The sequence below is a fragment of the Balaenoptera physalus genome, assembly GCF_965194825.1.
Source record: "Balaenoptera physalus genome assembly, chromosome: 2".
NCBI classification, from domain to species: domain Eukaryota; kingdom Metazoa; phylum Chordata; class Mammalia; order Artiodactyla; family Balaenopteridae; genus Balaenoptera; species Balaenoptera physalus.
Window position 1 is genome coordinate 3,707,979 of NC_138883.1, and position 19,073 is coordinate 3,727,051.

Here is a 19,073-nt window from a genome sequence, read left to right on the forward strand (position 1 = left end):
AACAAACTGCCATTTGTAGGTAGCATTTTTGAATAAAACTTTCACATTTTCATTTCTAAATTCAGCTGAAGGTTTTAATTTTCATCTCCCCGGGCAATTTTATGGGCAAATTAAGTATGCTCATATTTTAGTGAAGAAGGTTTACAGTTTCTTTCATTAAAAGAAGGTTGTGTCTTGAGCCTAGAGAGTTGTGGTGCCATAACTGCAAGGCACTGACACTGCTGGCAGAGCAGACACTTAACCGGAAACTACACGGGCATGAGTGATGTACATTTTGTTGGGTAGGATATCTAACCTAAAAAACTTGGCTTCGCTTACAGTTTAAAATAGACTTCTTCCTTAGGCAGATCAAAGATACCTAGCATTCAGCTGTGTTCAACGGTTGCCAGGGCACTTCTGCTTGCCAACAGCAAGGTCAAAGGGACAGGCGCCTGCTGCCCTGTTGATTTGAGCGAGTCCTGCGAGTGGTTTAAAAGGGTGGACAGGCTTATCCCAGGAAAGGCCAGCGGAGGCGAGCGGAGTAGATGGTGTAAAATCTGCCCCGAGTGCGCTGTTGGGAGACCTTTGCTTATTTTTGTTCTTGCCACAGTTAGGCTGGAAAACCTTTAAAGCCAAAGCAAGTCCTCACCCCCTTCCTTGTTCTGAGAAGGTAGGAAACCCACACAAAGTACACAGAGCACACGTGACACACCAAAGTGCTTTCGTGTTGACTATTAGCAACAAACCTCACTTCACAAAGAAGAACCTGAGGCGCAGGGAGCCGTGAGCCTGGGAGGGGTTCCAGCCCCAAAACAGTTCTGAGAAAATGGAAGGATGTGGGAAGGACAGGCAGACGGGCCCAGAGGGCTTTTCATTCCTTCAGCAAACTTGTGTCTCGGGGATCCATGGCAGATGCTAGACTGGGCACCAAAACAGCCTCTGCCCTCAGTGACACTTTAGACAGAGCAGCGTGTCGTGTGCTCTGCAGCCCCAGTGTCCATCACGATGAACAGATAAATGGTGCTCCATCCACACGGTGGAATGTTACGCAGCCTTAAAAATTAGGAAGAAAATTCCGTATGATTCCACTCATAGGAGGTCCCTAGAGGAGTCAAAATCACAGAGACAGGAAGTAGAATGGTGGGTGCCAGGGGCTGGGGGAGGGGAAGAGGGAGGTATTAACAGGCACAGAGCTTTTGTTGGGGACGATGAATAGACAGTGGTGATGGGCACACTGAATGTGAATCTATTTAATGCCACTGAATTGTACACTTGCGAATGGTTAAAGTGATAAATGTTATGCTATGTATATTTTAACCACAATTTAGGAAAAAGGATAAGGCAGGCTTGAGCCAAGGTGGCTCAGAAAACACTGGAGGAGGCAGAGCCAGCAGGGCGTGGGAGAAACCCAGGCCTGGAGGGCCTGTACGTTGGGCAAGGGCACGCAAGCAAAGTGTGTGCATCTGTGTGTGATGTAAGGTGCCGGGAGAAATCCAGGAGAGGTCTGGGGAAGGCCTGAGCTAGACATTAAATGTAAGATTACAGCTGCCAGTTGAAATCAACTCCCTGGGTTCTTCCCAGAAGGGGCTTGCAGGGTATGACAGGCAGAGGCCTGAGACCGACCCTGGAGTAAAAGCCACGTCCGTGGCCTGACGAGAGTGGACCGGGGGGCGCCCTGGGGCCAGGCTGTGGCTCGAGGTTGGGCTCAGGTTGACATGAGACCAGCTCTCAGCTGTTCACAGAGCAGCATCCATGGCACCTCTGCTCCCCAGCTACCGCCACAACAAGGGTCTGGGTCTGGGTCTGGGTCTGCGGTCTCCCTAAGAGCAAGGGCCACCTCTGGTCACTGTCACGGTCCTGACTACCTCCCCACGCTCCAGACAACCCAGGTGGTCAGTAAGTATTTGCTGTGAACTGGCACTTGCCTCACCAAGCTGAAAGTTTCCTCCCATTATTGTGGGCAGTCAAGAGAAGACACAGAATCAAACATGTGGCAGAAACAAGACTGATGAAAGCTGAGTTTCTGAACCCATGAGAATTAGAGCAGGCACTATGGTAACTTCTCACATTCCATTTTTATTCTTCAATTAATGGGCAAGAGGTAAAGTTCCTCTAAACAGATGCCAATTCATTTTTAAGCAGTAAAAAATGATCACTTGTATGGCGAGACTTTCAATTGTATCAGAAAATAAACTGCTTTGAATGAGGTTGAAGTATTGTATTTTCACAAAAGGAGGGCAAGACATATAAATTTTTAACTGCCATTCAAAAGCCAATTTAAAAAAATTCAGGTAAGTTCTCCCAACAATAATGTAACAACTTCTTTCCCAAATGGCCTAACACTTAGCAATTCTAAATTTCTGCCCCAGGGTCTCCAGTTAATGTTAGGCCCTAGTTGTTTCATCATAACTTTGACTTCTCCCTAGGCCTTTCTTTCCTAAAACAAGGAGAATGGCCTCAAGAAACAAAGTCCGTGATTCATTAGTCACCTAAAAAAATCAGTCTCTTCATTTAACACTTCCACCTTCCAGACCGAAATATTAAAAGAAAGGACTAACTCAGAGAAATCTTTGAATGAACAGGGCCTGAAGACTACATTCAGCCTCAACGTTAAAAAAATAAAAACAGGAAATACTATTTTCCACTTAACGAATGACTTAAGCATTTAAATGGCCTCAGTACTAGAAAGGTGCAATGGGACAGACAGGCACCTCCTGCGCTCTGGGCAGAAGTGTTCATGGTGCAGCCTCTCTGGACAGCACCTCTAAAGGGTTCTTGAAAACGCGTGGCCTTTGATCAGTACTTCCCTTCCTTGATTCCAGCTTAAGGAGAGGTTCAAAAGTGTGAACAACAAAAGATTTACATTAAAGTACGGTTTACAGCAGCTGAAAACCGCGGGAATAATAAACGGTGTTTAAATCATGCTCCTATTTCCATTAAAGTCAGGAACAAGACAAATATGCCTGCTCACACCACCACACATATCATCTTACTGGAATTTTCAGTCAACTCAGGAGAAAGACACTAAAGGCATAAGATTTAGAAACAAAGAGGTGAGATTGCTTTTACATGCATATCTCATTAGGTACCTGAAAACATCCCAAAAAATCAGCTGAAAAACTAGTGCAAACAATAAGATAATTCAGGAAGGAAGCAGGAGGTGAAAGCAAGATGCAGAAATCAACAACCTCCATATAAACAATTAACAATTATTTAGAAGACATAATGGAAGAGGAGATCCCATTGACAATAATAGCACCAATAATGAAATATCTGGGCACACACTTACTAAGAAATGTGCGAAACCCACATGAGGGAAACTTAAAAACACCCCTAAAGGAAATGAAAGTGGCCTTGAACAACTACACACTACACTCTTAGAAAGGGGATTTGAACATCCTAAAGATGCCAATGCTCTCTGGACATTTTAAAAATTTAATGGAATCACAACAAATATATACCAACAGCTTTTTTTTTTGCAATGAAATGAGCGAATTCAAAGTTCCTACTGTTTGTAATAATATCATTATTGTTGTCAATCATTTTAATATGATATAGCAATAATTACGTCAATGAAACTAGAAATAAAGATTTTCAGTGTAAGAGATAAAACTATGAAGATTCAAGAAACAAGTGAGAACACTACAATGTTATGAATGCACAACTAAAAAAAAATATATATATATATTCTAGAATATATGTTTACGTTCGCGCTCCCTCCACTGAAAGTACCAGTGCCTAAAAGCAACAGCAGTCCAGTAGCAGTGAGCACCCCCTAGTACCCTGATTTTGGTCTCTAATATCATTCCCCACTGAAAGGAATCAGGCTTCGTTGAAAAATGGCTGATTCCAAGTCTGGGGCAGGGAAGGTACAAACAAGCCTGCGGGGACATCTTACTGTGTCAGAAATCAAGGAAACAAAAATAAATGAGGCCATGCCAAAAAATACACAGCAGCTAGTCCAAATATCACACAATGGTTAAAACTATGCATCTGCACATAAAAAAAGAGTATGGGGGCTTCCGTGGTGGCGCAGTGGTTAAGAGCCCGCCTGCTGATGCAGGGAACATGGGTTCAAGCCCTGGTCCGGGAAGATCCCGCATGCCGCAGAGCAACTAAGCCCATGCACCGCAACTACTGAGCCTGCACTCTAGAGCCCGCGAGCCACAACTACTGAGCCTGCGTGCCACAACTACTGAAGCCCGTGCGCCTAGAGCCCGTGCTCCGCAACAAGAGAAGCCACTGCAATGAGAAGCCCACGCACCACAACGAAGAGTAGCCCCGTTCTCCACAACTAGGGAAAGCCCGCACGCAGCAACGAAGGCCCGACGCAGCCATAAATAAATAAATAAATAAAATCTTAAAAAAAAGAGAAGTATGATTTTAGTAGATTAAAACACACTGACATCAATGAAACACATAATGATATTCAAAAAAGAGAAAGCCAAAAAAAATTTAGTTTTCACCATTTGAGGGAAACTTGCAACTGAAAAGGCAAAGAATTAAGCTTACCCTCACTTTCCAGTAGGAGCTGTATGTCAAGATAACCAAATAGCTCTATTTGGCAAGAAATAGCTCTGCTTTTAGAAGAATGCCAGATTAAACGTTGAAATCTCTAGAGAAACTATTGACTCAGGCAAGGATTATCAAGTGGTGTTTAAAGCATTAGCATACGGTTGATGGGGAACAGACACTGGCAGGGTGCCAAAATATACCTTGTAGATTATCACTAGTACTTTTGAATCGCAAAGGGAAGTATTGTACAATGGAGAGCTCAATCGGTCACCACCCTACTATAATACAGTGGTAAAATCCAGCATCACTTTTGCTAGTCACCAGACAATATGCATCTCTCACAATAAAGGAACTATCTCCTGAGTTACACAGCATCACCCCTGATATATTCTATCCAAAAAAGGTTTCCATTTTCAGGAACTACCAGGAATAAGGGGGATACTTTACAGGACAATCATCTTGGCTAATTTAACAAGTCATAAACTAGTGCTGCGGTTTATGGCACTCTCAGACTAGTAGTGACCCCAGGTGTCTGGCAGAAGCAAAAACAAATCCCTGCTGAAGAAGATACTTTTATCCTAGGTTTCAATTTATTTCAAATATTTGAGTACAGTGACCAGCATACACTAAAAAATAGGTACACAAGGAAATAAGACATCATGAGCAAAATGTGACAAGGACTTCAGATGTTGGTAATATCTCACACAAACTATAAAGCAGCTGTGCTGACTAAAAGAAATGACAAATTTGATGGTTTCTGCAAGGCAATAGGAAAATATTTTTAAAAAGTCACAGAGCAGATTAAAAATAGAACTTCCATAAATGAAAAAAAGAATATCTGAAATTTAAAACTTTGTGGCTGTATTTTATATTTCATTTTTCTAGTAACTTATTTTTCCTCTATTTTATGGAAGTACTAGTCCATGGTGGGTTGAAAATTAAAAAGAAAACTGGTCCTTCACCATGGATAACATGAAACTCTGATCAAGAATATAGCATGTGTAGTGAGGTGGATGGACCTAGAGTCTGTCATACAGAGTGAATTAAGTCAGAAAGAGAAAAACAAATACCGTATGCTAACGCATATATATGGAATCTAAAACAACGGCACTGATGAACCTAGTGGCAGGGCAGGAATAAAGACGCAGACGTAGAGAATGGACTTGAGGACACGTGGAGGCGGAAGGGTAAGCTGGGATGAAGTGAGAGAGTGGCATTGACATATATACACTACCAAATGTAAAATAGCTAGCTAGTGGGAAGCAGCCACATAGCACAGGGAGATCAGCTCGGTGCTTTGTGACCACCTAGAGGGGTGGGATAGGGAGGGTGGGAGGGAGATGCAAGAGGGAGGAGATATGGGATACTTGTATAGGTATAGCTGATTCACTTTGTTGTACAGCAGAAACTAACACACAATTGTAAAGCAATTATACTCCAATAAAGATGTAAAAAAAAAAAGGGGGACTTCCCTGGTGGCGCAGTGGTTAAGAATCTGCCTGCCAATGCAGGGGACACGGGTTCGAGCCCTGCTCCAGGAAGATCCCACATGCCATGGAGCAACTAAGCCTGTGTGCCACAACTACTGAAGCCCGCGCACCTAGAGCCCGTGCTCCGCAACAAGAGAAGCCACCGCAATGAGAAACCCACGCACTGCAACGAAGAGTAGCCCCCGCTCGCCGCAACTAGAGAAAGCCCACATGCAGCAACGAAGACCCAATGCAACCAAGGGAAAAAAAAAAAAAAGGAAAAACCCCATTAAAAAAAAAAAAGATGTAAAAAACAAAAAAGAATATAGCACAGTAAGTCACAAAAAGGTTGAAAAATATAACCTTAAAGAAAGATAGTAAATGAAAGATTCCAATACACATCTGATTAGAGCCAAAGGGGGAAAAAAAAAGGAAACTAATACAGAGATAACAACTGAAGAAATAACGGCTGAGAACTTTCTACAACTGAGGAAATATAACAACCCACAGATTCAAAGTGAATGGCAAAAAAGACTGATAAAAAAGACATCTATACTTGGACCCCTGGCAGTGGAATCACTGAAAAAAAATCAATGTCATAGTCAAAATCAGAAAAGTGGCCAGAAATCACAAACAATACTTTCAAAAAGAATGAATTTGGGGACTTCCCTGGTGGCACAGTGGTTAAGAATCCGCCTGCCAATGCAGGGGACACAGGTTTGAGCCCTGTTCCGGGAAGATCCCACATGCCGCGGAGCAACTAAGCCCGTGCGCCACAACTACTGAGCCTGCGCTCTAGAGCCCGTGAGCCACAACTACTGAGCCCGCGTGTCACAACTACTGAAGCCCACGCGCCTAGAGCCTCTGCTGTGCAACAAGAGAAGCCACCGCAATGAGAAGCCCGCACACCCAACGAAGAGTAGCCCCAGCTCGCCGCAACTAGATGAAAGCCCGCGCGCAGCAAAGAAGACCCAACACAGACAAAAATAAATAACTAAAATAAATTAAAAAAAAAAAAAAGAATGAATTTGTCTTCTCAATACTAATGGAAGTCAAAAGGCAATGAAATACTTATCTTCAATGTACTGAAGGAACACAAAAATCTACAATTAGATATTCAGCGATTATCTTTCAAGAATGAGGGCAAATGAAGACATTTTCCAGATAAACAGTTTGCCACCAGCAGACTCTTATTAAAGAAAATTCTAAATGATGTATTCAAACAAGGTTTTGACCTCCGATGGAAAGTCTGAGATGCAAAAAGGAATGAAGAATAAAATGATAAATAAGTAGATAAATCTAAATGGTCATCAACAGAATAAAACAGTAATACTGTTATGGAGGACTTAAAAAGGTTGGAATTCAGATACCCAACGATGGAGGAGTCCGAAGAGATGGCAGTGGCAGCCTTCCTTTTCTGAGGTATGATTGACATAAAACATTATATAAGTTTCAGGTGTACAACATAATGATTTGACATTTGTATATACTGCAAAATGATCACCACAGTAAGTCTAGTTAATAGTTAACATCGTCACCATACACAGTTACAAAATTTTTTTTTTCTTGTGATGGGAACTTTGAAGATCTATTCTCTTAGCAGCTTTCAAATATTCAATACAGTATTATTAACTATAGTCACCATGCTGTGCATTACATCCCCATGACGTACTTATTTTAACTGGAAGTTTGTACCATTTGACTTCTTCAGCCATTTCGCCTACCTCCCCACCCCTGCCTCTGGCAACCATTTTTTAAATAAATAGACTTTAATTATTAGGTTTACAGAAAAGCTGAATGTAAAGTACAGAGTTCCCATACCCCTCTCCACCCTCCCCTAGTTCCTCCTATTATTAACATCTTGCAATAATGTGGCACATTTCTTACAACTGATGAGCCAATACTGATACGTTACTATTAACTAAAGACCACAGTTTACATTACGGTTCACTTTGTGCATTCTATGGGTTTTGACAAATGTAAAATGCCATGTATTCACCATTACGGTAACATATGGAGAGTTGCACTGTCCTAAAAATCTCCTGTGCTCTGTCCATTCATCCCCCCATTCTCCCAACCACTGGCAACCACTGATCTTTTTATTGTCTCCACTGCCTCTTCCAGAATGTCATATAGTTAGAATAATACAGGATGCAGCCTTTTCAGATTGGCTTTTTTCATTTAGTAATATGCATTTAAGGTTCCTCCATGTCTTTTCATGGCCTGGTAGCTCATTTCTTTTTATTGCTGAATAATATGCCATATTTTGGATGTATCACGGTTTGTTTATCCATCCACCTACTGAAGGACATCTTGGTTGCTTCCAAGTTTTATATATTTTGAAAAAATTGTGGCAGAGTTGTCTTAACCACCTCAAATTCTTGCATAAAATCATACAGTGCAACCAAGAAGGCAAAATCAAATACCCATAGCCAACATCTACAACAAAATTAGGTGAAAATGTGTCCCCACAGACACGTGAGCACATGGGAGAGCCCACCGGCAGCCACAGGCTCGTGTGCTATCAGTGTCTGGGGGAAGACGGCAGAGAGGAACAACGGGTGTCCTCTGGAGCTGAGAACTCTGAGACAACCAGAGAGCCAGCTGAACCCACCTGAGAACAGTGGCTGAAAGCAGAAGGGGTCTGTACCCCACAAGGGATGAGGGCAAGCAGTCCGCAGCCAAGACTGAAGGGGCCCCGGGAACCCTCACAATTCAGCAGCCGTAGCTTCCTTCCAGAACTAGGTCACACTGGTGAGAAACTGCTGGGAAGAGAGTCCAGACTTAACAGCAGAGGGGCAGGAGAGGAAATGGAAAAAGAAGGTCCAAATATCAGCAGGGGAAGAGAACCAAATCAGGGCACTCAGGAGGTAAGCCACCACATTTTAGAAAGTTTCACAAAAATAACCGAAGCTAGAGCTCTAGAGCCCAAGCTCCTCTTCTCTAATTTCACACACACACGAGCATCAGGAGGGATCAAAGTCAAGTCCTACATGGAGTTCTTATAAGGAAAAAGCGAAAAGGAACTAAACGACACCTACACAGCAGTAAAAGCATGACAGGGAGACATCCCACAAAGACATTAAAAACTACAGCCTAATATTTCAAGATGAGACAAAAGACATTAAAGGAATAGCATAACGTGTCAAAGGACTACATGAATATTAATAGAAAAACTCAGAAATAGGTAATAACTCTGTAAAGAATTAAAAAAGAAAAGAAAAAATAATTTCAGAAATGAAGAGTAACTGAAAAGAATACAAGAGCAAATAAGCACAACATAAAATGCCTTACAGGGAATAGTACATAAAAAAGAGAAAAAAATTAAATCAAAAAGGAATGATAAAAACCCAGAGGGAGACAACAAATATAAAAACAGGCAAAGAAGATTCAATATTTATACAATAGGAGTCTCCACAGGAGTAAACGAAAGCAAGGGAACAGAACAAATCCTCAAAATAATAATCCAAGAAAAAGAGATTTGGTACTACATATTTAAAGAACATAGCATGTATGTGGGAAAGTCAACCCAGAATGATATATTCTGAAATTACTGGACTTTAAAGAAGAAAAAAACCTGTTTAGGCATCAAAGCAAACAGACCAAGTAACTTGTAAGATAAAGAAAATTAAACTGACATCAGAGTCTGACAGCAATGCTTTATCACAGAAGGAAGTGGAGGAACATCCTTAAGATACTCATGAAAAGAAAACATGAACCGAGGACTTTCTATCCAGACATTCTTTGAAGTCTGAAATAAAAGTCTCCTAGAGAGGAAGCTTCACACCAAAATAATGAGGAGTATCGGCACAGACTGGAGGTGAGCGTCAGCGGTATATTCCCGTGGAGAACTAGTGTAAACAGGGATGGGAGGGAGAGAATACAGTTTGTCACGACTATGTGCTCTGACAATGAAGACAGAGTAAAACTATAAAAAAGCGGGAGGGGGAAGGAAATGAAAAGATGCAAAAATTTTAACCTTTCAGTCATCATATTGGTCACAATGTTGGTATTATTTTTCTGAAAGTACACTGTATATAATGTCAGATAAAGTAAATGAACAATTATCTGGTATTTAAGTCCTATTTATTATCACTGATGTCCTTGAGAACCAAAAATCTCAGTGTGACAAAAAAGGAGATACAAGACAGAAGTTAAATAAATGCCTACAAGCCTGCATTTGAATGGAAAATATCAGTATGAACTCCTGATGTACTATATCCTGAAAAAACCTATTTTCTAATTTGGTCCACTAAAAAGTCCTGTAAACAGTGACCATTCCAATAGCAACGAGAATCCTAGCACCCAGACTGTGGTCTTGAAATACCATTCCCCACTAACAGGTGGGAATTCTTGGACAAATGACTGATTCTAAAACCTATACAGAAATGAAAAGAGCCAAGGCAATTCTGAAGAAAAAGCTGAAGGACTTACACTACCAGACACCAAGACCTCCTAGGGTGTGTTAGTGTTCTCCTGACACAGCTCAGGCAGCCAGGGGAACAAAACAGAGCCCAGAAACGGGTCCGCACAGTGATGGTCCTTTATTTATAACAAAGATAACACCACAATGAGTGAAGGGTGACCTTTTCGACAAGGGTGCTGTGCCAGACGGAGAGCCACACGGGAAAGGAATTGTGACCTCTAGCGTCACAGCAGACACAAAACTTAACTCTACATAGACTGTACAGTCCAGTGCGAAAGGTCAAAGAAAGTTTTAGGAAAAAAGACATAAGATACCATCTTCACTACTCTGTGGAAAGCAAAGATATATTAAACAGATCAAAGTACTCTCAAAGTGCTAACGCCTTTGAGAGTGAAAATTCAAGATACAGAGTAGAAGAAAATGTGCAATTCCCATATCTACAAAGGACCTATATCTGAACTCCTACAAATCTGTTTTTTAAAAAATCTTACAACCTAGTAGAAAGAAGGGCCCAAAGACTTAAACCGGAACTTCACAAAATAATATATCTGAGCAGACAATAAACCTACAAAGAGATGTTTAACTTCATTCATCATCAGTTAACTTTGACACCGGCTCACCAGAATGGCTAAAATGAAAGCCAAACTATAGTGGAACAAAGTATTTGCAACACATATATAACCAACAGAGAGTTCATATCCAGAATAAAAACTCTTTAAAAAAAATTAAGAAAATGGCAGTCCAATGGAAAAGGGACAATAAACATTTGTAAAAGCACCTGACCTCATAACAGAAGTGCAAATTAAAACAACAGTGAGATACCACAATGAGATAGTGTGGTACTGGCATAAAACAGGCATATAGATTGATGTGATAAAACTGAGAGTCCAGAAATTAAACTTTACATTTATGGTCAATTGGTTTTTGATAAGGATACCAAGGAAACTCCATGAAACAACAGCTTCTGCAAAAAATGGTGCTGGGACAACTGGATATCCATGTGCAAAAAAGATGAATTTAGACTTCTACCTCACATTACACAAAAAATTAACTTGAAATGGATCGCAGACCTAAATATAAGAAAACTGGAAAACTTCTAGAAGAAAACACAGGAAAAAAACCTTTGTGACCTTTAGTTAGGCAAAGTTCTTGGATACAACATCAAAAGCAAGATCTATAAAAGAAAAAATGTGATAAACTGGACCTCATCAAAATTCAAAATTTTGGGGCTTCAAAGACACTATTAAAGAGTGTAAAAAGTCAAGACACAAACTGGGAGAAAATATTTGTAAATAATATACCTGATAAAGGACTTATATCCAGATTACATAAAGAATTGCCATAATTCGGCAATAAGAAGATAGGCAATTTAAAAATAGGCAAAAGATCTGATAGACATTTCATCAAAAAAGATATACAGGGACTTCCCTGGTGGTCCATGGTTAAGACTCCACGCTTCCACTGCAGGGGGCCCGGGTTCGATCTCTGGTTGGGGAACTTGAATCCTGCACGCCATGCAGCGTGGCCAAAAAAAAATATACAAATGGCTAACAGGTACATGAAAAGATGCTTAATATCTGTAGCCAGTAGGGAAATGCAAATTAAAACCATAAGGAGATAGATACCAGTACACACCCGTAAGAAAGACTATAATCAAAAAGACGATAACAATTGTTAGCAAGAATGTGGAAACATTGGAACCCCATACATTGCTGGTGGGAACTTAAAATGGTCTGGAAGACAGTTCAGCAGTTTTTTAAAAAGCTAAACATAAACTTACCCCACAAGCCAGCAGTTCCACTCCTAGGTATCTACCCAAGAAAGATGAAAATATATGTTCAAACAAAGACTTGTATTCAAATGTTCAGAGCAGCGTTATACGTAATAACTAAAAAAACAACTCAAATATCCATCAATTGTTGAACGTATAAATAAAATGTGGGATATTCATATAATAGAGAATATTATTCAGCATTAAAAAGAAACAAACTACTCAAAGGAGATGAACCTCAAAAACATTATACTAAGAGTCAGATGTAAAAGACTACATATTGCCGATTTCATTTATGCGAAATATCCTGAAAAGGCAAATTTAGAGGCAGAAAACTGATCAGTGGTTGCCTGGAGCTGGGGATAGGGGTGGGAATTGATGGCAAATGGGCATAAGGTAATTTTTTGGATGGGTGATGGAAATATTCTAAAACTGTATTGTGGTAATGGATGCACAACTCTACATGTTTATTGAAATAATCAAAATTTCCAATTACAGTTAGTGAATTTTACAGTATGTAAATTACGCCTCAATAAAACTCTTAAAAAAAGGCTAGGGGCTTCCCTGGTGGCGCAGTGGTTGAGAATCTGCCTGCTAATGCAGGGGACACGGGTTCGAGCCCTGGTCTGGGAAGATCCCACATACCGTGGAGCAACTGGGCCCGTGAGGCACAACTACTGAGCCTGCGCGTCTGGAGCCTGTGCCCCGCAACGGGAGGGGCCGCGACAGTGAAAGGCCTGCTCACCGCGATGAAGAGTGGCCCCCGCTTGCTGCAACTAGAGAAAGCCCTCGCACGAAACAAAGACCCAACACAGCCAAAAATAAATTAAATAAATAAATAAATAAAATAGCTATTAATTTAAAAAAAAAAAGGTTATGATTTGAAAAAAAAAAGAAAAGAAAACCTATGGATAGAGCTGAAATTATACTCGGAGGAATACATGGCTTTAAGTGAACTCTGTATTTAACTTAATAAATGAGGAAAACAATAAAATAAAACAGGATAAGTAATTAAGATAAAAGTGGAAGTGAAATATATTGAAAACAAAATAATCAAAAGAATAAATGAACTCATAAGGAGACATCACCACCACACAGGTAAAAGAAATTAAAAGATTCATTAAAGAACACAGTGTACCAGTCAATACGTGACCTACTCTAAACTGACCTAACGTGGAAGGAATCTGCAGATTTATCACTGAGCAAAGCACTAGGTCCAGCTGAGTTCTAAAGCACCCTTTTCACCCTGTGTCACGTACTGTAAGATACATCTGTTATTCCACTTTTGATTTTTGCTAAAATCGGGTGCATTTTACAATCCCTGTCATCAGATGGCAGCACGAGAGAGTGGCATAAAAATGTACAGACCATCCTCAGGAAAGATCACGAAGTACCAGTATCAACACATTTTAGATTTGACAAAATACAGTAGTACAAAAAAGGAAGAAAACTATGGCCCAGCTTCACACAGGAGATATGAAAGCAGAGATTAACGAAAATTAATAAAGTGAACCCAGCACATAGAAAAGTTATAATATACTGCGACAATATTGAGGTTTATCTCAGTAATGCAAGGATAGCTCAAAACCAGAAAATCTATCAACACAGCAATTATTAAATTAACATCTTGAGAAAAATCATATGGCACCTGATAAAATTCAGCAGCAGTGCTAGCACAAGACCAACCGGCCAGGGTGGTACTGGTAAGAGCCATGCAAATGTGAACCATGGAGAAGCAGCAGGCTGGGTGAAGGCGATTTACCAGAAACCAAGGGCCATTTTCACATGAAACGAGGAAATGCTGAAGCCTTTCACCAAAATGGGAGGTAACAGGGAGGCGTGCTCTCACCTCTGTTATCTCTGTGTTAGTGGTCCTAGCTAATGGCATAATAAAATTAAAACAACCAGTATGTGTTGGTATAAATATTGGAAGAGAGATAAAAGTATCTAGTTACAAATGATAGGACTATATATGCAGATGCTAGTAAAAAATTACTAAGATCAATAAGAAAATTCTATAAGGTGACAGAATAAGAAAATATTTAAAAAACCAACAGCATTTCATTAGATTGGTAAGAACTAACTAGAAGTAGAAATGAAAAGAATATAACCCCATGACGAGAGTGACAAAAACTATAAAGCACTTAGGAATAAATTTAATGCAAAGGTAAAGAATCCCAAGAAAATCATAAAACCTTGTAAAAAGTCAGAAAACAAGACCCGAAAAATGGAGGTGATGCACCGGGTTCCTAGATGGAAAAAGAGTATCATAAAAACATGAATCTTCCCCCAGTTAATATATCTTTAATGTAATTCCAATCAATTCCTTTTTTTTTCCTGAACCAGACAAAATTACTTTAACATGCATACAGAGGCACTAATATTTTGCAACAGCCAAGAAAGATGCACCAAACAAGGCCAGTGAGGGGCACGCCTTGACCAGTGTGAAATTCTGCATATGTGGGTGTGCTCCTTCCGGGCACAGTGAAAGTACAGGCTCTGCCTGGCAGCGCACATCCCTGATGGGCACTAGGGACAGGGCCTGGACCCTGAAGGCTCAGCAATAGCTACGGGAAGCCTTTTCCAGCCCAGACATCTGAGTGTTCCTGCTGGGCCTCCTCAGGGCACTGGGGAGGAGTGACAGCAGGCCGGTGGGGGAAGGTGCTGGCCCCAGCAGAGCAGGCCCTTGGTTTTGTTTGATGTGGTCCCCCCGAACCTAGAGCAGGGCCAGTTTCCGGGTGTTCCACACAGTATCTGATGAATGAATAAATAGCATCAGAAAGGTATCGACTATCTGGGAGGGGGAGACTCCTCAAAAATGACCTAGTAGGCATGTTATCTACTACAAAGCTAAACCAAATATAAGCCAGATACAAGCTCTGTAAAACGCAGCGAGAGGAGAGCCTGGATTCCTAGCAAGTGAGGGGCCAGAAATGCATCCATGAATCCATAAATCCCTCCCTCTATCCACTACTCCATCCCTCCACCCCTCCCTCTCTCCATCTACCCCTCCCCCTGTCCAGCAATCCCGGACACCTGCACTGAGCTCTGGCTCTCTGCCCTGCAGTGCGGTAGGCGCCGGAATGCACCTGTAGAGATGACAAGCTTCCTGCTCCAAGTTCATACACGATGAAAATTAACTGAAGAAGACCCACTGCTATGAATTGAAGGTATGAAAATTGTTTGATGTTTCACTACACTAGTCTTCTATTTTAGTAAACATAAAAGTGTTCAGAGGTTCACATTTGACTTTGGGGTCCTTACCCTACTTCCTCAATAAGGTTTTATGTATTTCAAAATCTCCTAGACGAGCACTTTAGGGGCTGAACACCCTCAGACGGAAAGGGGTGGCTGTGCTGTTTGGGGGGAGTCTGAAGCAGAGAGCACTGTTCCCTGACTAGTCTCAAGTAGGACACCCTGGGTAGAGGTGCTCCCCAAATGACTCACAAGGAGAAAGTCCATAAAGGACTATCGCAGAGTCCTCACGTCCCCAACACCAGAATAAGGAAGAGCTTCTACCACAGTTTTTACAATTACTCTACTTGTAGTTACTCCTTTCTGAATTTCTGGAGTTCTAAGACAAATGAAAGAGGAGAATTCCTTAAAAGAAAATTGGCTAGCTTAATTACAATTAACAGGAAAAGATTTAAAGTCTTTCCTCTGCGTGTGTGTTTTTTTTTAAAGTGTTTTGTACCTGTAATGTACTCATGATCACATTTTTATCTTAAATAGCTCCGGAATTTGAAATATTAGTTGGTTAAGTTAGTGACATTCAATCTAAAAAAACTGAATAAAGAAGAAAAAAATAACCCTACAGAATTTAAACACAGCAAAGGTACAAGAAACTAGCAAACTATCAAAAGGTTACTCCTTCCCCCTAAATGGGCAAACTTTAACTTTTGAAAGATGAATAATAAAAATTACCTTTTAAAGATGGTAGTTTTTGAAGTTCTCTATTATTGCTGGCGCTAAACCTGGAAGAGTTTTGCCGTTTGTCTTTCTTCACTACGGGCTGAGGGGCTGGCACTTTTATTTTACTAGATGCTGCAGACGGGGCAGCAACAAGGCTGTTTTTCCTGCTGGGAATCTGTTTCCAAAATGAAAACAAAAACAAATGAGTACGTCAAATGGTTGTATTTTATATAGCACAATTAGCATAGGCAAAAAATACACATAAAAATGCAAGTTTTGGACTTCCCTGGTGGCACAGTGGTTAAGAATCCGCCTGCCAACACAGGGGACACGGATTCGAGCCCTGGTCCAGGAAGATCCCACGTGCCGCAGAGCAACTGAGCCCACGAGCCACAACTACGGAGCCCACGTGCCACAACTACTGAAAGCCCACGCGCCTAGAGCCCGCGCTCCGCAACAAGAGAAGCCACCGCGATGAGAAGCCCGCACACCGCAACAAAGAGCAGCCCCCGCTCGCTGCAGTTAGAGAAAGCCCGCGCACCGCAACAAAGACCCAATGCAGCCATAAATAAATAAATAAATAAATTAAATAAATAAAATTTTTTAAAAATGCAAGTTTTGCTCTGGGATAATCTCTTTCACACTACTGTAAACAACTTAACCCCTTATAGTTGATGGAGTTTGAGGCTACATCCCACCCCTACCAATGCTACATTTCAAGAGACTTCACAGATACACCTAATTTGCCCTATCTTCTTTCAAACTTCTTACTTATAGGTTGATGATAGTGACCCTCCAAAGATGTTCACATCCTAATTCCTGGATCCTATGAATATGTTTCCTTACTTGGCAAAAGGGACTTGGCAGGTGTGATGGGGTTAAGGATCCTGGGACGGCAGACGATCCTGGGTTATCAGGGAGGGCCCCACGTAATCACACCGTCTTTGCGAGACAAGAGGAGGCAAGGAGGCAACGAAGCAGAGGTCAGAGAACGGAAGATGCTACGCTGCTGGCTTTGATGACAGAGGAAGGGGCCCTGAGCCAAGGAGTGCAGGTGGCCTCTAGAAGCTGGAAAAGGCCAGAAAACGATTCTCCTCTAGAGCCTCCAGAAAGGACTGGCCAGGCTGACACCTTAATTTCAGCCCATTTCAGACTTCTGACCTCCAGAACTGTAAGATAATGAGCTTGTGTTCTTTTAAGCCATGAAGTTTGTGGTCATTTGTACAGCACCAACAAGAAACTAGTATAGTTGAGTACCTTATAAATGACAGCTTTCCCTGTTTGCTCACATTCAGCCCTCAAAAACCAGTAAAGGCTACAGAAAGGCGCTTTCCTCTTGAGCAACAGGAAATGCTCTTGTTTCTAGCCTCTTTGCTTGCATTCGTCTCCAGGCTCCAGATTCAGTGGGCTCGTCTCCAGACTGCTCCGTGACAGCGAGGCTGTCCCACGACGTGCAGCTGCCACGCAAGGTGAGAAGCAGCATTGCAAACACTCAAGTAGAGGCGGTGGATGAGTGTGAGGGCACGCGCAGCAGAGCCAGGGGGTCCCCTGTCGTCCGTGCAGGCTAACGGGTCGAGCTTGCCCAGGAGCCCTGTGGAGCTTGGCTGGGCTCGGCCGCAGCAGTGACGGTGACAGCCACAAAGGTGAGTGTCCGCTGTCAAGATTCTCTGTGCAACACACTTCCTCCTCCCACACACCCCCGTCTGCCCAAGGATGGGCTCTGTATGTGCACACAGGCTCTTATAAGAAGCCCATCAAACTCGTCCTAGAAACACGAACCTGCCAAGCCCCTTCCCATTACACAGCGCCAAAGAGACACACTGACTTGAGCCCCCAACTATTTGCTCTCACCCTTGAATGGGATTTTTACTAAGAAGTAAGAGCTGCTTTATTTTTTAATAAGGTGCTTAAGAATATCTGGAAAGTTTTCCAAGATGCCATACTGCCACGCACAGACAGAACTCTGAACCGTGAGCCAGGGCCTGGGTTTCCTTTTCTCCTACAGCCAACAGTTCCTTCCTCGAAATGTGCTTTCTTGGGCTCTGAGCCCAAATGATGTTTGTCATTCTTTCCACCTATCAGGAGAGCATGGGTCTTTCTTCCTTACAGACACCGTCCATAACTCTCCTCCTCCACGGAATTCCCCAAGTTAAAACCATCCTGCACAGCTTTCTCCAGATGCCCCCAGAAAGCCCGAGCGGTTACTCCACAGTCGCAAACAGCCCCTCCTAGGAGACGTACTCGTTTCCAATGTTGTTACATACACACACGTCCTGCACATTAAACTCTGTCTCCTTTTTATTCTCCTGTAATGCCGAATCCAGTGCTATACACATAATGACCGTGACAAACAGCTGGGTACAAACATGAGCAAAAGGAGCTCCACCGCTGCTCCTACGCAGACAGGACAATGGACCGTGCGTCTTACCGAACAAAGCTTTTAGCACTAGGACTGGGTGACCTGGCCAGTACACAGAGCAGACCCAGTCCAGGGGTATCGGCAGCCACCGCAGGGGACACGCTGAGGTAAGGCTTCCAAGGTCCGGGACAACACACAGGTACCCGAGCACCTGCCGCCTCTCCCTCTGGCCTCCCTCCAGAGTGCCCTCCTCGGGACGGGCAGAGTGAGCGTCTAGCAACGAAAACCTGGCTCCGTCACCCCGTCCAGCTTAAGGGCTGTCTCCAAACTCCCGCAACCGCGGTCACCGCCTCCCCGCTCGGGCTGGGCCTGGCGGCCCGCTCTCCACGCTCAGGTCCTGGCGAGGCCCTCCCCGCTGCCCAGGCGTCGCTCCCGGCCCCCTCGGCTGTAACTCCGTCCCTCTGCCCCCCCCGAGGGGACGCCCCCGCACAGGGACCGTAGCTGGGGGTGCGGGTGGTGCTGTCCGGCTCTGACAGCGTGCGGGCCGGTTCCCTGAGGGACACGGGGCTGCCCGGGCCCGGACAGCAGGCTGAGGCGCCTGCGAGGTCGAAGCGCTGCTCTGAGGACGTGTGAAGACCCGCA

The 19,073-nt window shown here is 42.7% G+C and overlaps 1 protein-coding gene and 1 long non-coding RNA gene across 9 annotated transcripts in view; one reads left to right on the plus strand and one right to left on the minus strand.

The window, feature by feature from the left end:
• The window catches only part of PPP2R5C (protein phosphatase 2 regulatory subunit B'gamma), a 133,119-nt gene that overhangs the window by 101,529 nt on the left and 12,517 nt on the right, over nucleotides 1–19,073 (minus strand). For all 6 annotated transcript variants that reach the window (XM_082451074.1, XM_082451066.1, XM_082451072.1 and 3 more), the window contains one exon: nucleotides 16,085–16,247. In XM_082451074.1, the coding sequence (XP_082307200.1) occupies nucleotides 16,085–16,247 (163 nt within the window). The remainder of the gene's footprint in view (nucleotides 1–16,084; nucleotides 16,248–19,073) is intronic.
• The window catches only part of LOC309655686, a 40,830-nt gene that overhangs the window by 12,174 nt on the left and 9,583 nt on the right, over nucleotides 1–19,073 (plus strand). The window contains exons 2-4 of one of the 3 annotated variants that reach the window (XR_014260934.1): nucleotides 15,184–15,330; nucleotides 17,464–17,715; nucleotides 18,397–18,598. This is a non-coding gene — a long non-coding RNA (uncharacterized lncRNA). The remainder of the gene's footprint in view (nucleotides 1–15,183; nucleotides 15,331–17,463; nucleotides 17,716–18,396; nucleotides 18,599–19,073) is intronic. The other 2 variants (XR_014260935.1, XR_014260936.1) reach the window with 2 other exon arrangements.